The sequence below is a fragment of the Natrix helvetica genome, assembly GCF_964273705.1.
Source record: "Natrix helvetica genome assembly, chromosome: 2".
Lineage (NCBI taxonomy): Eukaryota > Metazoa > Chordata > Lepidosauria > Squamata > Natricidae > Natrix > Natrix helvetica.
In genome coordinates, this window is record NC_138552.1 from 105,885,923 (window position 1) to 105,898,518 (window position 12,596).

General features: G+C 38.8%; 1 protein-coding gene across 2 annotated transcripts in view; it reads right to left on the reverse strand.

The window, feature by feature from the left end:
• Positions 1-540: 540 nt before the first annotated feature.
• LOC309386969 (stimulated by retinoic acid gene 6 protein-like) overlaps positions 541-12,596 on the reverse strand; it is a 48,898-nt gene continuing 36,842 nt past the window's right edge. Inside the window, exons 13-18 of one of the 2 annotated variants that reach the window (XM_081942985.1) lie at positions 5,717-5,765; positions 5,506-5,623; positions 4,774-4,893; positions 2,917-3,080; positions 2,593-2,742; positions 541-1,457 (exon numbers count right to left, since the gene is read on the reverse strand). In XM_081942985.1, the coding sequence (XP_081799111.1) occupies positions 1,351-1,457; positions 2,593-2,742; positions 2,917-3,080; positions 4,774-4,893; positions 5,506-5,623; positions 5,717-5,765 (708 nt within the window). In that variant the 3' untranslated portion in view covers positions 541-1,350. Of the gene's footprint in view, positions 1,458-1,662; positions 2,743-2,916; positions 3,081-4,773; positions 4,894-5,505; positions 5,624-5,716; positions 5,766-12,596 lie in introns of both variants that reach the window. The other variant, XR_014174520.1, reaches the window with a different exon arrangement.

The following is a 12,596-nucleotide window of genomic DNA, read 5'->3' on the forward strand; positions in this document are numbered from 1 at the left end:
CTCTGTGCCTGCTACATACTGTTTAATGAGTGCTTTGGCTTGATCATCTCCCATGCCGAGTAAAAGACCTGGACAGAAGAGCAAAGCTGTGATTTTAGTTGCCAAAGCCTTCTCCTACATGGACTCAAAATCATTCCTCATAATTAATGGAAAATTAATGGCCAAGGAGAAAAGGGTATAATCTGATTCAATCGTTGAGCACGGTCGTCCATACTGAAATTTCATTGAGGCCCGTCTCCAGTTTCACACTGGTATTAGAAACATAGTTGGGGACCTGAACAGCTGATCTTAGAAATTTGGGTTTAATGGTGCAAAATTGGAGAAGGAACCCGAATGGAGACACACATTTGGTTTCCTGTCACCCCAAAACATTCTGTCAACTGATGTTCAAAACATTTATTCTACCTCAAACAGAAAGCAGCCCCCAGTAACATTCATTAAAAGCAGGTTTGGAGAACCAGAATTCCTACTGCTATTCTCTGGAAAGTCTGCTAAAGAAAATCCCAGCCTGATTTCCAACTGGAGGATACACACAAGCTATTAAAGCAAATAAATTTTATTAGATATTTTAAGACAAAGATAAAAAATTAACAACAATTAAAAGAAATTATAAAAGAGAGTGGGGGGAAGGGAATGAGGGAGGTGAAGGAGGGAGGGGGGAGGGAGGGAGGGAGGGAGGGAGGGAGGGAGGGAGGGAGGGAGGGAAGGAAGGAAGGAAGGAGGGAGGGAGGGAGGGAGGAAGGAAGGAAGGAAGGAAGGAAAGAGCAAAAGGTGCAACAATAAAAAATGAACAGAAACAGAAGTGGCTTCCAATTTTCTTTACAGTAGTTACAAGCACCAATACAAAATTACCACTATGGTTACAAAGGAAAAAATGTCTCTTTTTACCATTATCTATTTTTTTTAATCATCAAAACCATAAATTACAATTTCTTTTCATCTGTTTAAAGCAACACCAACAAAAACTATAAGGAGTTTTCAGTCAATAATAAGTGTTGATGTTGTCTTTTCACTAATTAAGGAAGTTAATTTCGCCATCATTGCAAATTCTGTCATCTTCGCCAACCATTCCTCCGTTGTGGGTTATGCTGAATCTTTTCCTTTTTGCACATCTACTAATCACACTGCAGTTATCATATAGAGGAACTGGGATTGAATACAGTACAGTAATATAATAAATACTCACCATGCTGCGAGTGTTCATTTAGGAAAGAAATGAATATGTCAGCAAGCCCTTCCTGATCACAACTTGGATCAAACACTTAATTGTTGCTGGCCACAGAGGCACCTATATGCTCTTAGCATATTGAGCACCCGTTGTCAAAAAGAGAAAAGATTTGATCCGTCCACTTAATAAGAGAGAGGTTTTAGCTTCCGGATTTTTTGGACACTGGGGTTATTCAGTAGTGTATAGAGCAGGAACCATCTTATCCTGGCTTTGCTAGACGCTCTGGGAACTAAAAAAAGAAACCAGCATTAATTTTTGCCATGTTTAGCAGGCCAGTCATTCTCTCTCAGCCCAAACCACCTCACAGGGGAAAATCGCAGGAGGAAGGTGGCTTGGATTTGTTTGTCATCTAGAATTATTTGTAAGACTAAAAGGGTGGGATATCAATAAGTAAAATAAACATTCCCCAGATCATTCCCTTGTTTATTACTGACCAACATACTCAAGTGAGTATTGTATGTGAGGTTCTGAGACTTTCTATCCATGAGTCTCTCAGCTGGCAAGTGCACCGCCACCCCAGGTCAGATCTCTGTGGTGATTCTTTTGTGAGCTTCTGTTTCCCTGCAAACAACGAAACAGAAGCTCACGAAAGAAAAAGATCTTACCTCTTGCCGTGCTGCCGGTACTGAGATTCCCCGCCTCCCACCAGCCAGCTGGTCTTTAGGTCTCTGCTGTGCATGTCTGTGCATGTGCATGTCCAGGCCTTTCAGTTTGGGCATGCGCGCACGCAGTTTGGACACTCGGTGTCTAAAAGGTTTGTCATCACTGCTCTATATCATATGCATTGCATTTCAGTTCATCCCTTTTTGCCGAAGAATTGATCTTAATGCATTTTGGAATTTCTTTTGGGCGGGGGTGTTTGGGGGGAATTGCAGTTTAACTTTTTTTAATACAAAATATAAAGCTTTGGGGGAAAAGGCGATAGATCAATACAACATCTCTAGAGTCTTACACAAGTGTTATATCTCACTATCTTAACAACTCCACCCTGCAAAGAACACCTTAAGATAAACAAAATTTGGAGGTAGTGATGTTGTCAGAAATGTCTGAACAGATAACCTTCAGAAAGCTATTCCTGAAATCCCGTGTGCATGATAGCATAGATACCTGAAACGGAAACTTCTAATAAAGTATGTGGACATAGTTTTATCTTCGTAATAGAAGCCTGTGCAAACTTTCATCAAACCGTTGATGAAATGGAAATGTTTAGTTATGGAGCCCACCTTCACGAGTTCTCCAAATGAAAACAATCTGCAATGTTCAGAGCTTCTTCCCTAGAAGTGAAGATTCTATTTTAACCTGCCCTATATCTTCTATATTGCTTAACATCCCAACAGACCATGTGGCCTCTGATTGAAGCTTACCTATTTCCATAATCTTACACACAGAGGAGTATGAATCGGCAGACAGCCTTTTCTGTTTGAGTTTGTCGCAAAGGATTTGGCAGAAGCACACAAGGATGGGGTTTGTGTGATAGTGGTCCAGAAAAAGCATTCCAATCCAAACTGTGTAACCTGTAGAAAAATCATGAGTATTTCTTTTTTTGCGTGTTAAATGCAGCTTCTGGTTCTCCCATCCCACCCACTCCCTCTCCAAGGCTTGAAACAAAGATGCCAATGAGTGGGAAGTCCAATTCTGTTATGTACAAGTAGATAAGGTCTCCTCTGCAAAGTCCTTCCAATGCTTACCTGCATCACATTGTTCATAACCTTTTGGCATTACTGGCCTATCTATCCGTCCAACCAGCCAGACCCCAAGAATGATGCTGCGGGCAAGTCTCATCAGACAGGAAGTTAAGCCCACGACCACCGAATGGAAGAATAAAAAATAACTGAAGTTTACGAAGACTCTCCTGCAAAACAAGAGGCTACCGCTGAGAAGTCTTCACATTTACTCTCCAACTTCATAGGCAGAAACAGATAAATCTGCTTTTAAACTCAGTCATCAGCTGTGCTAGGATTTGGAAGCAGATACTTCTCCCAATGGGGTTTTACCAAAAAGGAAAATTCAGTAGTTCTACCTAGCGCTCAGTTGAGGAAGTATAATAAGCTGTACTTGTAAAAGTTATAAAACTTTACTGAGCCCATGAGAAGATGAATAAGGTTTATTTACAAGCCCCACCAATTGTAGTTGATGAGATACAAACTGGTGTACCAAGATATAATGCAAATATATAAACAAATTTCACAGAATTGCAATTAGCTTGCAAATTGCAACATTGGCACAATATTAAAAGATTTTTCTATAGAATAAGATAAACCAATCAACAGATAAAGACTAGGATAAAAAGAAAGGAGGTGAGAATCATATTGTTCAATCTTCTCTAGTTTTCTTCATGCAATATGCAGCATGAAGAAGCATTTGAACCTGTTTTCTCTATAGCTTGAAACAGCATAATACAAATACCACATAGTTCTTCTGAAACTGTATTTTTTTATATAAATTTTGTCCATTGATCTTTTAACTTTCTCCTGCCAAGATTATCTCATAATGACTGACAAATGGCCGAATTAGAGGCTGAATTACATTAGCTTCCCTGATTAATTATTTCCAAATAATGTTTTTATTTGGGTAAATATGAATCCTGTCTCACATTTTCACATCCCTTCCTTTTTTCCACATCTTTTCCTGGACAGTCATTTTATAATAATAATAATAATAATAATAATATTGAATTTATTAGCCGCTCCCTTTCCAGGCAGGACTCGGGGCGGCGTACACTAGAAACATATAAAACATAACACATGTGTACAAACACATAAACATACATATATACAAAGACATACATGTACGGAGGAGGTAATAAATTACAACATTTAGACAATTAAAACCATTTACATACCCCAATAATAAAACCCAATATACAATAAAAATTTAAAATTTAAAAGACAGTCGGGGAAAACGAAAAAATTACGGTTGAGCCAGGCCAGATAGTTGAAAAAGGTGGGTCTTCAACTGTACACGGAAGGAGCGGAGATCGGAAATAATCCTGATGTCACGGGGGAGGTCATTCCACAGGGCTGGGCCCATCACAGAGAAGGCTCTGCTCCTGGGTGTCGCCCCCCGACACTGTTTGGTGGACGGCACCCAGAGAAGTCCCTCTCTGTGTGAGCGAATTGGTCGTAGGGATGTGTGGGGCAGGATGCGATCCTGTATGTAACTAGGTCCTGAGCCATGAAGCGCTTTAAAGATCATAATCAAAACCTTGAAACGCACTCGGTAGACCACAGGAAGCCAGTGCAGCTCGCGCAGGAGAGGTGTTACAGGGGAGTATCTAGTCCTCCCCATGATCACCCGCGCGGCCGCGTTCTGGACCAACTGTAGTCTCCGAGTGCATCTCAAGGGAAGCCCCATGTAGAGAGCATTGCAGTTTATTTTAAAAATAAGGGGGGAAAAAACACCTGGAAAACTATACAGTATCTTCCAATAGACACTGCTAAAATATGTTTATCTGGAAGCATCATCGGCTATCAATCCCAGGTGCTGTACGATGGAAAAATTATATTCACAGAATAGCAGTAGACATATCACACCCTAGCACTCACCTGTTATCAAGAGCCAAGGGCTTTTGACTGTCAGTTGGTGACATTTTTGGCTGGAGAAAAAACCTGGCACCTGCAAGCACCTGTATCTTCTTGATCACTAGGACAATGACAAATGTCAGGCTGAGAGAAAGAAAACAAAGAAAACAACATTGCATTTTATAACCAAACTAAACCAATCAAAAATATATCAATAATATTGAAAGGATTGTGTTTAGCTACCATCTCTTACTCTGAGATCCAACATTTTTATGTTCATCATTATGAATCCCTTGGTAATCAATTCCATCCAATTTCCAAATTCAAAAGTATAAAAAAAATATTAAAGGTGGAATCCTATGAACATAATACAGAACTTCATATGAAGGAAGGCAAGGTTTGGGGGTCATTTGTACTATGCATTACTTCCTATCGAACTAACAAACTGTACTTCAAATGATACAGCATCTCATTTCTGACTATGAATATTTCTGAAATTGGAGCAGCAGAACAAGGAAAATCACCTGCTCTGTACATATTTTTTGAGGATGTACAAATCCCGTCTTTGTTATCCAGCCAATGAGGTGGATGATGGAATAACTGCTCCAAATTCCCCAATCCCACCCAGTCAGATTATCTTCTAAGCTTTGATACTATTGAACAAGAGCTGATTATGTGAATAATGCTCACATTTGCAGCCTGGTCAATTCTGAAAGGCAGGGAGACCAAACTGTTATTGTGACTGCAGGCACTTACATCACAGTTCCCCATTTGTTTAAAAGCTCCATCCATTTGCCATGTTTCATGGGTAAAATCAAAATATACATAAGTATCATTCCAAATAACCATTGTACCAAATGCATGATTAGGTATCCTAGAAAAGAAAATTTACAAGTGGTTAACAAATGGGGAGAATTAGAAGCTCCCAATAACTTATTCCAACCCTTTTAAGACAGTGTTCACATACCCCACATTATGTATGCAACTTGGAAAGAGATAAACTTTGATAGTGCTACCTGTTGGTGTAAAAAGAATAGGAGAGCTCAGTTAGAAATTCGCAAACATGCAAACAAAATATACAATATTTCCAGGAAATCTAAAAGATGTATTTGTATAACCGCAGAACTACTTCTGCATAACTACACAAACCAATACTGTCAGCATAATGTTTTAGATCAGTCTAAGGGGTAGAAAATAGGATGCAAAACCTGAGATGTAACTTCTTTCTATCCATTTATTTTTACCCAAATAAAATTTCAAAAATAGAAGAAATCCACAAAGGAGAAAAATGACCAAAGAAATATGGATGAATTCTGCAGGAAAGCTAGTTTCTGCTCTTCTATTTATAGCTCTGTCTTGTATTTGTAACTGATAGCTTGGCTCAAGAATGTGCTTTGTTTTGAAAACTAGTTAAAGGCAAAGTGGTTGCAGTCTATTTGTTTATGGGTTATTAAACTGATTAGATAAAAGGGGCCTGGTGTTGGAGGAGAGCAAACAAATTTCAAATGATTAATTGATTAATAGCTACCCAGTGAATTAATCTCCAAAGAGACTTATAAAATGGATAATTTTACACTGGGAGAACTGGTATAATGTAGTGGAAAACAGGCTAGCTCTGAAATATTCCCACTTCCAAGAGCTTGTCCAAAGAAAGCCATGAACAATTCTCTTGCATTTTCTGAAGAAACAATAATGGAACCAGGCTTTTTTTCTTCTTTCTCCATCTTTCCATTTAGGAGGAGGAGCCTTCAGTTCTGGTTGACTACAGAACTCGTGGTATGTTTGAGTTGCATATCAGTATGTGTCAATCTCTTATAACATGGTTTTGGTCAAGCTAACTTTGCTCAATCAAAACTTCCCAAGATCTTTGTTCGCTTTGTTCTATCTTGCATAATTACCTTAAATCCAGCAACTCTCTGTGTTTGTGTGTGTGTGTGTGTGTGTGTGTGTGTCTGTTTTTTTCACCCTCTTCTTAGATTCTTACTGTGTTTCCCCAAAAATAAGACAGGGCCTTATTTTCTTTTGACCCTTGAAATAAGCACTTGACCTTATTTTCAGGAAGGTCTTATTATTTTTGAGATGCAGGAGGCGGCGAGTGTGGTCACTTCATGGCTGCCGCTGTATTGCAATATTTGGGCTTATTATCCCGAGAGGTCTTATTTTCAGGGAAACAGGGTATCATATTTGTAATTTAACACCAAGACTAAAAGCACCCATCCAACTTTTTCTTACCATTTCCGAGGTTAAACCCTGCCATTTCTTTTATCTGTTTGAACTGTTTTGTTTTCCTCATTTCTCTATTCTAAAAGTATTGGAAAAGACTGAACATTCTGAGAGTTATAGCCACAACAAAAACAAAAGAATATTGAGGGGCGGGGATGACGTCGCTATGACACAACATGCAATCTTGGAGCTCCAAGATTGCTGTCAATATCTCTGCTGCTGGATGGTCCTTTTGGACCTAAACCATCCCGTGGTGACGGTTTTAGAAAAGGGCACGTCCTGCTGATCTCAGGGACATCGCAAAGTCCCTGATTGATCCAGGAGAAGCTCTTTTTTCCAGCGAAAGAGAAGCAACTATTGAAGCTGCAGAAAGTTGGGACAGCCCCTGAACAGAAGAAAAGCAGGAGAGAGAGTGTGTCGAAATGGTGAGGTAAAATTTTACTATTAGAGAAGAGAACACCCAAAAAGACTTAGAGTAAAATTAAAATTGAAGACAGAAGAGAGCAAGCAGCGAATTAAGCCTGTATTAAACTTAATGTGTTATCTTTTTTTAATTTTGCTTTTTTATGGATAGAACTTTTACAAATGCCTCTTACTTTTTAAAATGGACTGGTTTCTTTTTTCCCTCTTCTATTTTTCCTCTTTTTTCGTATTTGTGGATTATGATCTTCTTTCTTTTCTTTTCTTTTTACAATGCTCAGCTGGATTGTTTGCTTTTAAGTACTTTTATTTCTTTCTTAAGTGCGGAATTTAAAGAGAGAGGTAGAGGCAGAGGAAAAAGAAGCAACACTGCCATCTAGAGGCTGGAGGCTTGGAAACATCATTTTTTAAATTTCAACATTCGACTCATATCTAATACTTCAAGGCTCTTGATTTTGTTTATTGAAAGAGATAGTGGGAAGAGTATGGATTATTTATGCAGGTGCACTTCTGGAGTACTATCAATAGCTGGACTGGAGTGAAGAGAAAACCTTGAAAGATTATAGTGAACCTTGAAAGATTATAGTGAACTTGTTTGAAACTTAACAAAAAAGCTTTGGATGTCTTAGTGGCAGTGTTTATAACCTGGAAGAATGGTGCAACATGAAGAAGAAAAATTATTAACATTGCAAATGATTATGTTTGAAATTCAAAAAGTACAAATAAGTACAAAAAACATTGAAAAGAGGATGGAGAACATAGAACAAAAAACAGAAAAAATAGAGGAAAGAATTGAACAACATTTATAAAACAATAATGAAATTTGAAGATAGAGTTCAAAAAATTGAAGAAAAATATGAACAAAGTGATAAGAAAATTGTTGATATTGACAGCAAATTGAGCGTGGTTGGAAACGACAGAAGTGGAATGTTGAAAGGAGAGATTAACGAACTGGAACTCTATCTCAAACCCCAAAACATGGAAGAAGAAAAGGGAGAAATTCTGGCAGAAACAATGAGAGAAATTCTGGCAGAAGCACAGGTGATAACCAAAGGCAAGCGGATGAAAGGAACAGATGGAGGGTTTCGAGTCTTTACAAGATATGTAAGGAACAACAAGGTGCCAAGAGAAGTCCACATTTATCAAGAAAACAATTAGAGTACAAATACCACAAATGGCAAGAGATATAGGATTGCACTACTACTGGAAGGATACAGGATGAAGAAATGAAATGTTAGAATAAAAAATAAGTTAAACTTAGTTAAATTTAGTGTATTATGTATAAAATAAAGTAATAATAGTTATAGCTAAATAAATGATTCATAATGATAATAATGCATATATGTATACTAGATTGATAGCATGAAATTTTATATAAATTGGACTATGGAGAGGATGCTTAAAAGCTTTGTTATAAAAGATAAATAATTCTATATAGAATAGAATATAAAGATGTAATACTATTGACTGAATTCAGGATAATGTAAATGCCATAATATAAATTTTAAAATATTTTACATAAAAAGGATGCAATAATAGCTATAGTCAAATGAATGTTTAATAATCATAACAATTGTGTGTGTGTGTGTATATATATATATATATATGTTTTCTGAGGTTTTCGCGGGTGTTTGTATGTATGTCTTTGGTTGTTCGGGTTTTCTCCCGCGTAGAATTGGAAGTATCTTCACGACGTTTCGATGAAGTCTCATTCATCATCTTCAGGCTGCTGCTTCCGGCTTGGTGCTTCCGGCTTGGTGCTTCCAGGAGCAATATGAGATCTCAGCCGGTTCCTCTTTTTAACTGCCAGTGGGGGTTTGTGCTGATTGGGTGGGAGCTTGGCTGCATTCTGATTGGGTGGAGGTGTATTCTGATTGGTAGGGGGCTTGGCTGTGCTCTGATTGGATGGGAGTGTGGCTGTGCTCTGATTGGATGGGGGCGTGTTCTGTTTGGGTGGGGGCCTGGTTGTGCTTGTGTTAGTCTGAGTTGCAGAGGGATTTGAGCTGGTGAGCTGCGTTACTGTTGTTTGGCTTCGTGTTTGTGGTCGTGCCACATCTCCGTGGTGGGCATCAGTTTGCTTCATGTATGGATTGGAGGGGTTTAAAGTGGCTAATAATGCAGCTGTGGTCTGGCTTCTGGTTTGTGGTCGGGCTTCTGGTTTGTGGTCATTATCGGTGTGGGTTTGGGCTTGCTTTTTGCGTGGATGTGTGATAGTGACATCCTGTGTGGTTTTCGTGAGTGTGGGTCTGGTATCATTCTTAGTGTTAGGGACTCGTTTGTCAGTGAGGGCGGGTTTCCAAATGGCTGGTAGGCGGGAGGTATCATCTCGTTTATTCATGCTGTGTGGTCGTTTTTCTATCTCAATAGCCGTTTTTCTCAATAGTCGTTTTTCTATCTCAATAATCAGAGAAGCTATTGAGATAGAAAAACGACCACACAGCATGAATAAACGAGATGATACCTCCCGCCTACCAGCCATTTGGAAACCTGCCCTCACTGACAAACGAGTCCCTAACACTAAGAATGATACCAGACCCACACTCACGAAAACCACACAGGATGTCACTATCACACATCCACGCAAAAAGCAAGCCCAAACCCACACCGATAATGACCACAAACCAGAAGCCCAACCACAAACCAGAAGCCAGACCACAGCTGCATTATTAGCCACTTTAAACCCCTCCAATCCATACATGAAGCAAACTGATGCCCACCACGGAGATGTGGCACGACCACAAACACGAAGCCAAACAACAGTAACGCAGCTCACCAGCTCAAATCCCTCTGCAACTCAGACTAACACAAGCACAACCAGGCCCCCACCCAAACAGAACACGCCCCCATCCAATCAGAGCACAGCCACACTCCCATCCAATCAGAGCACAGCCAAGCCCCCTACCAATCAGAATACACCTCCACCCAATCAGAATGCAGCCAAGCTCCCACCCAATCAGCACAAACCCCCACTGGCAGTTAAAAAGAGGAACCGGCTGAGATCTCATATTGCTCCTGGAAGCACCAAGCCGGAAGCACCAAACTGGAAGCAGCAGCCTGAAGATGATGAATGAGACTTCATCGAAACGTCGTGAAGATACTTCCAATTCTACGCGGGAGAAAACCCGAACAACCAAAGACATATATATATATATATATATATATATATATATATATATATATATATATATATATATATATATATATATATATATATATATATATATATATATATATATATATATATATATATATATATATATAGAATGATGATATGAGTTTTTATGTAAAGACTATTGTGAGAAAGCACAAAAGTTTTGTAACCAATCGAAACAACTGTAAGTAATTGGAGAAGGATTTTTATTTTGTGAGTGTTTATGTCTGTATGTTTTATGTTTGTCTAAAAATAAAAACTTTTTTTATAAAAAAACAAAAGAATATTGTTAATAAAAATTAGCCTAGACTAGACCACTTGCCCTGCATATCCAGAGAGTAGTTTCCAATGTGATCACCTTGGTCATATGTCCCCAATCACACTAGTGTTCCTAAATCTTTTGATGGCTTTTGTTACTATTGACTGCTTTGAAGTAATTGAAGTTGCTGAGATCTGGAGGCATTTGGTTCTTAATTCTTCGGGCGCTATCAAAAGTATACTGAGGGACTTCTGCTTAGGTCTTTGAGTCCTCACTCTGGAACAACCTGCCAAAATTCTGGATGGTCTCCAGAATTTGTTAATATTAAGTTAAAATAATTCTTATATAGAGCCTTTGGACAGGACCAACAGTTAAGTGGCACAACCTAACAACAACCCTGCACTGCTGAGGTGATGTATTGCAATACATCAGGTCAGCAGTGCAGGGTTGTTGTTTTAGTCTGTCTATTGTTTAGGGAGCAGAGTCTGTACAATCGGACCATCCCAGTGGAGAGCTTGGGTTTTCTCTGAGGAGCTGTTGGGTGTTTTGGTTGAGGCCCTAATCTCTGCCTGGAATGGAGCCTTGGGTCATATCACTCCTATGCATTCTCTCCCTGTGTGCCAATCCTGGGGTGCACCTTGGTTTATCAAGCAGCTCTAGGAGATGAAGTGCCAGGGGAGATTCCTGGAGCACTGCTGGAGGAAGACTCAAAGTAAGTCTAACTGGACACAGGTAAGAGCCTATATCAAGTATTACCTTGTAATGAGAACGTCGTTATTGCAACTGCTGATAACCATCCAGTGCCCCCCTAGAATATTATTCAGGCTAACATATAGATAGTATATGTGTGGATCCAGGCAATGAAGTCTTTTGTAAATGACAAAGAAAATTTATCAATGTATAGATTTTCTAAGTGCCAGCCAAGACTTTTTGGTATGGCATCCAGTGTGCTGATACACAACCACCATGACTGGTTTATGCCATAATATTTCAAATTCAGTTTTCATATCTTCAAAATCACTTCAGCTGGATGATCCATTCGGACCTAAACCATCCCGCAGAGATGGTGATTGAGAAGGGCACCTTCTGCTGATCTCAGAGACACCGCAAAGTCCCTGAAAGATCCAGGAATAGCCTTTTTTTCCGGTGACAGAAATACAGCTAATGAAGCTGCTGAAGTTGGGACAGCTCCGGAATGGGAAGAAAGTGAAAAGAGAAAGTGTGTCGAATTGGTGAGGAAATTTTATTATTAGAAAAAGAGACTACCCCCCCAAAAAAAAATTAAGTTAAATTAAAATTGAAGATAGAAGTCTGTAAGCGGCAAAATTAATCTACATTAAACTTAGTGTGTTATCCTGTTTCTAATATTTTTTTCACGGATGGAATTTTTGCAAAGGCTCCCTATTTTTTAAACTGAATGGATTAATTTTTTCTTCTTTTTTCACTTTTGCTTACACCTATGGACTAAAATTTTCCTTCTTTTTTTATAATGCTTGATTGGATTGATTGGATTGTTTTTGATCTCTATTTAAGTTTTTTTTTTCTTTCTTAAGATTGGCATATAAAGAAGATAATAAGGATTATAAACAGGGTTGTAACAACAGGAGGAAAAGCAGTTACACTGCCACTTAGAGGCTGGATGCTGGATACATAGTTTTTTCTTCTTTCTCTTTGATCACTTGAGATTTAAGATTCTTTCAGTTTGTTTACTGACAGTGATAGTAGGAAGAGCACAAGTTGTTTATACAGGTGCTTTTGGGAGTTCTATCACTAGCTATTGGAGACAATTTAGAC